The sequence below is a fragment of the Tupaia chinensis genome, unplaced genomic scaffold (assembly GCF_000334495.1).
Source record: "Tupaia chinensis unplaced genomic scaffold, TupChi_1.0 Scaffold000539_1, whole genome shotgun sequence".
Classification (NCBI taxonomy): Eukaryota; Metazoa; Chordata; class Mammalia; order Scandentia; family Tupaiidae; genus Tupaia; species Tupaia belangeri.
This window is the reverse complement of record NW_006160052.1, coordinates 3,537,938-3,542,699: the sequence shown is the minus strand read 5'-3', so window position 1 is coordinate 3,542,699 and position 4,762 is coordinate 3,537,938. Positions and strand designations below refer to the sequence as shown.

Below are 4,762 nucleotides of genomic sequence, written 5' to 3'. Positions count from 1 at the left end.
CAGCAGAGTTCTGTGATCAGTTAGTGATGCCTGCCTTGGAATGAGAATGGGAGACTCACCAAGCGTGTTAATGTTTTTTACTGCTTCTGGAGGGGAACAGACCAGTTTAGTTTCTATGTCCTAGAAAATACTGATTTCATCATTTATAGTCATATACAGAAATATTTAAAAACCCCAAAACTCCGTGAAACTCCAGTAGCCCACAAAAGTAACGATTTATTTTCCACGTCAGTGTGGTGCATCTGGTCCCAGCTGGCTCGGCTGATCTGGCCTGGTCTCGGCGTGTGTGTGGGGAGGGCATCAGCGAGGCTGCTCTGGTCTAGGTGGGAAGCAGCATGCTGGTCTGGCATGGGCTTCCTGCCCCAGTGGGAGTGGCACCGAGGGCACACCTTGCTGGACAGGCCTGTTTATTCACATCTGCAAACATTCCATCGGGCATGCAGGCCACTCGGATGGATGAGTGTGTCAACCGCGCTCTGGTGTGGGTTGGGGCTGGGGGTCTCCACAGAGCTACACGGCAAAGAGTGTAACGGGGAGGGGCAAAAAGTTGGAGTCAGTGGAATTTACCACAAACATCAAAAGAGGACCTTCTCTCTCCGATAACAAGTCCGAGGAGCTTAGTGCAACGAGCACTGATGGAATAAACCTTCACCGAGCCACTGCCGTGACCAGTCAGTAAGCTAGATGCAGGGCTTCCGTGGCTGGAGCTGTGGTCGCTGCCCTCCAGGCCTGCATGGCCCGTTACTCCCTGAAATGGTCTGAACCAAGGTCCGAGAAGTGGGTTAGCCGAGCTGACTACTTCCCAGTGTATGGGGCCTCGCAGGGCTCAAAGGAAGGGAATAGGGCACAAGGTAACCTGTCCACACGGAAGGCCAACAGCTAAACTGTTACGCGCCTGTGAACTTCCAGACACCTTCAAGTTCTCATCTAATCCTCACGGGAGCCCTTGGGGTATGAAACATGACTCCTATTTGACAGGTACGGGACCAGGTTCAGAGATGTTAGAAGTGGCCCAGGCAGGTGGCCTGGTGGTTGAGGCGCTGGACTCCCATATGGCCAATTGCAGTTTGAGTCCCAGACCTGGTGGCTTGCTTTCTCACTTTTCTTCTCTCTCTCTGGTCAAAATGTAAAAAAAAATAATAATAATAATAAATAAAATAAAATAAAATAAAGTATGCCCAGGGCATACAGCTAAGAAGTGGTGTGACCAGGACCCCAGGACCTAAACTGAATTCACAGTTGGAGTTCAATGCTCTACTGCCCCCCACAGAACGCCTCGGCCTCCACCCATTCTTTTTTTTAAGGTTTTTGCCGGTAGGGCGTGTGTATTCCCTGAAGAGAGACAATGAGAGGGGAAGTGAGAAATGACCTCCCAGGGGGGTGGCCACGCCACAGTCCCTCCTCCTCCATTCTCTTCTTGGGATTTTGGGCACGCATGCACATGCACCCGTTGTTATCTTCAAGCCACCATGGTGGGACTTGAACGATGGTCAGCCATGTGGGAGTCCAGTGCCGTAACCACTACGCCACCTGCTGGCCCACCCTCTTTTTTCCCCAGGACCAGGTGGAGTGTTTCTTGCCTTCTCAGATTCCTTCTGGCTCTTCTCTTCCAGGCCGGATCCTGGGAGCCCAGCTGCCCCAGTATTACCAGGTCCTCACAGCTCCGATCAGCAAGGTGGGCAGCTCCCCAGCCAGGCAGTCCGGGGGACGCCTTCTCCCACCGAAGCCCCAAACCCTTCTCGCTGCTCTCTTGCCGTCCAGGTGCTGGATCAGTGGTTCGAGTCTGAGCCTCTAAAAGCCACTCTAGCGACGGATGCCGTGATTGGAGCCATGACAAGTCCCCATTCTCCAGGGAGCGGGTGAGCGCGGGGTGGGGCGGGGTGGCCAGCAGGGCAGGGCGAGTAAACGCCCCAGTGGGGATTGAGCTGCAAGGGCAGCTGCAGCAGTAATGACTGTCTCTCACTGAGCTCATCCGGTGAGCCGGGCACGAGCAGGTCACAGGGGTTCGTTTGCCCCTCAGAGCAACGCTGGAGAACTGTGGTTCAGCGGGGAAGGGTCTTGCTCAGAGTCACGCAGCTGGTAGGTGACAGAGCTGATTTCTGCCGCAAGTTGGCTGAGCACCCCCAAATCCTCCTACTTTACGATTCTCTACTGCTTCACTAGGAAAAGCCTCTCCCCGGCCCCCACTCATCTCCACATCAAGACCCTTCCTCTCCTCCCTCTCCCCTTCCCTCCCTTGCTTTCTCCTCTCCTCTCCTCCTTGGCACACCCTCACCCTCCTACTCCAAAACCCCGATGTCCCTCCCCTCCCATCACTCCTGTCCTGGGTTCCAGGACACGCTCAGACCCCTTTGCACACACGCGAAACTGCCTTTCCCGTTGTACGTGGGTGTGTGCTTACCGCCCAGCCCGAGAGGTGGCAGTCAGACACAGATGTGGCGAAGGTCATCTGACTCACTTTGCAGACGGAGTGAACCTCTCGTCGGAGCAGGAATGGAGGGGCGTGTGTGTGTGTGTGGAGGGTGTGTGCTGGGATGGGGGATGCTGCCAAGTCCTGGACCGTTTCCAGGGCACCAGAAGATGCAGCTAGAAGCTGTCAAAATGGCTTTTCTCTTGAGGGAGGAGAGCACCCCTTGGCAGTGTCTTTTCAACACACGTTACACCAGCTCCCACCCCCGGGCCCTAGAAAAGGGTGGTTGGCAGCAGTCGCCTCACCTTGGCCGAGTGCTGTGATCAGCCAGCCAACCCGGATCTTCCAACTGGGCCTCCTGTCCTCCTCTCTTCGGGTCTCCGGGAGGCATAGTTACTGCTCATGTTGTGAAATGCGGCTTCAAGTAATTTGTTTCTTCGCTAATTCCTCCAACAAATACTGCAGCAACCGGCCTGTGCCGGGTGCTGAGAATACGTGGGCAGAGCGGCCGCAGCAATACGCTGGCGAGGCCTCGGAAGAAGAGCAGCAGGAGGATAGCTGGGAGTTTAGAGAGGGCTCCAGGATCTGTGTGGGGAGAACGTGTGGGAGTCAGGGGCACTGCAGCGCTGAAGGAAGGAGAGAGCGGCCACAGGGAAGGGTTCATCTGAAAGTTTCTAGAAAGCAGAGTTGACAGCGCCTGACTGGATGTGGAGGGTGAGGGACTGGCGGGGGACACCTGAGTTTCTTTCTTTCTTTCTTCTGAGACGTTTTTGCTATAGGGCGTGTGCACTCACCAGAAAGACAGAGAGAGACAGAGAGATAGAAAGCGAGAAATCACCCCCCGGGGGGATGGCCACACCACAATCCCTTCTCCTCCATTTTCTTCTCGGGATCTTGGGCACGCAAGCACACGCGCCTGGCGTGAGTTTCAGCAACAGGGTCTGGGACTCAAACCACCGTCGACTACACGGGAGTCCAACGACATGGCCATTACACTAACTGCTGGTCCCGACACCTGAGTTTCTACTGGAAACTGATGGCCTATTCACTTGGGATGGAGAAGAGAGGAGAATGGGCTGAGGACAGGGGAAAGGTGATGGGTTTCAGATGTCTGCCCAAGGCCTCCCTGGAGGATGCTGATGTTGTGTGTCACTAGGGTGCGGGACGGAGCTCAGGAGAGCGCGGAGCTGCAGGTTTGCACGGGGTGGCCGTGTGGTTGGTGATAGCGTTACACGTAGGTGCATTTGCACGAGGACAGAGAGTAGAACAGAGGGCTCCCACGAGAGCCTGAGCTCACCAAAGGGCTGATGGAGGAGGCCTGGGTGGGGGCGGGAGGGGCTGAGGGCGTGTGAGGGCAGGGGTAGGTGCACCTAAACCCAGGAGATGAACACTGCCTCCAGCCCCTGATTCTGACGGTCTGTCCTCAGGTATGTGCTGCTCCATCACGTCATGGGGGGCCTGGAGGAGATTCAGGGGGCCTGGGGCTACGTCCAGGGTGGTATGGGGGCCCTCTCAGATGCCATCGCCAGCTCAGCCACCGCGCACGGAGCAACTATCTTCACCGAAAAGGTGAGCATCCCTTTACTCCCACCCGGTTATTGGCGAGGGTCCGAGGGTTGCACAAAGCCTTGCATTTAGAAACTCCCTCCTCTGGGGAACCAGCAGTTAGCGTGATGACTATGTCACTGGACTCCCATGTAGTCGACCGCGGTTCGCGTCCCGGACCCGGTGGCTTAGAACTCACACTGGGCGCGTGTGTATGCGTGCCCAAGATCCTGAGAGGAGAATGGAGGAGAAGGGATTGCGGCGTGACCATCCCCCCTGGGGGGTGATTTCTCGCTTTCTGTCTCTATGTCTCTCTCTGTCTGTCTGGCGAGTGCATGTGCCCTATAGTGAAAAATCTCTCCGAAAAAAAAAAAAGAAACTCCCTCCTCTGGGGCCAGGAGGTGGCATGGTGGTTAAGATGCTGGACTCCCACATGGCTGACCACGGTTCAAGTCCTTGACCTGGCAGCTTGAAAATGAAGCATGAAGGAGAAACAGTCTTGAGGCTGGGGGGAAAAGTGAGGGATTTAAGATGTCTGCCCAAAGCATCCAGCTGAGGATGTCTGTGGGTTACTGGACATGTGGGATGGAGCCCAGGCAGAGTGGTTAAGGTGCTGGACTCCCACATGGCTGACTGCAGTTCAGGACCTGACGTGTGAGCATGCATGCCCCAAATCCCAGGAGAGTGGAGGAGAAGGGATTGTGGCATAGCTGTCCCCCATGGGGATTGATTTCTCTATAGGGTGCGTGCACTCGCCAGAAAGACAGAGAGAGACAGAGAGACAGAAAGCGAGAAATCCCCCCCCAG

The 4,762-nt window shown here is 55.7% G+C and overlaps 1 protein-coding gene across 1 annotated transcript in view; it reads left to right on the top strand.

Annotated features, from left to right (window-relative positions):
* PYROXD2 (pyridine nucleotide-disulphide oxidoreductase domain 2) overlaps positions 1-4,762 on the top strand; it is a 35,579-nt gene that overhangs the window by 20,729 nt on the left and 10,088 nt on the right. Inside the window, exons 7-9 of the mRNA XM_006157359.2 lie at positions 1,614-1,675; positions 1,762-1,859; positions 3,838-3,979. Coding sequence (XP_006157421.1) covers positions 1,614-1,675; positions 1,762-1,859; positions 3,838-3,979 — 302 coding nt within the window. The remainder of the gene's footprint in view (positions 1-1,613; positions 1,676-1,761; positions 1,860-3,837; positions 3,980-4,762) is intronic.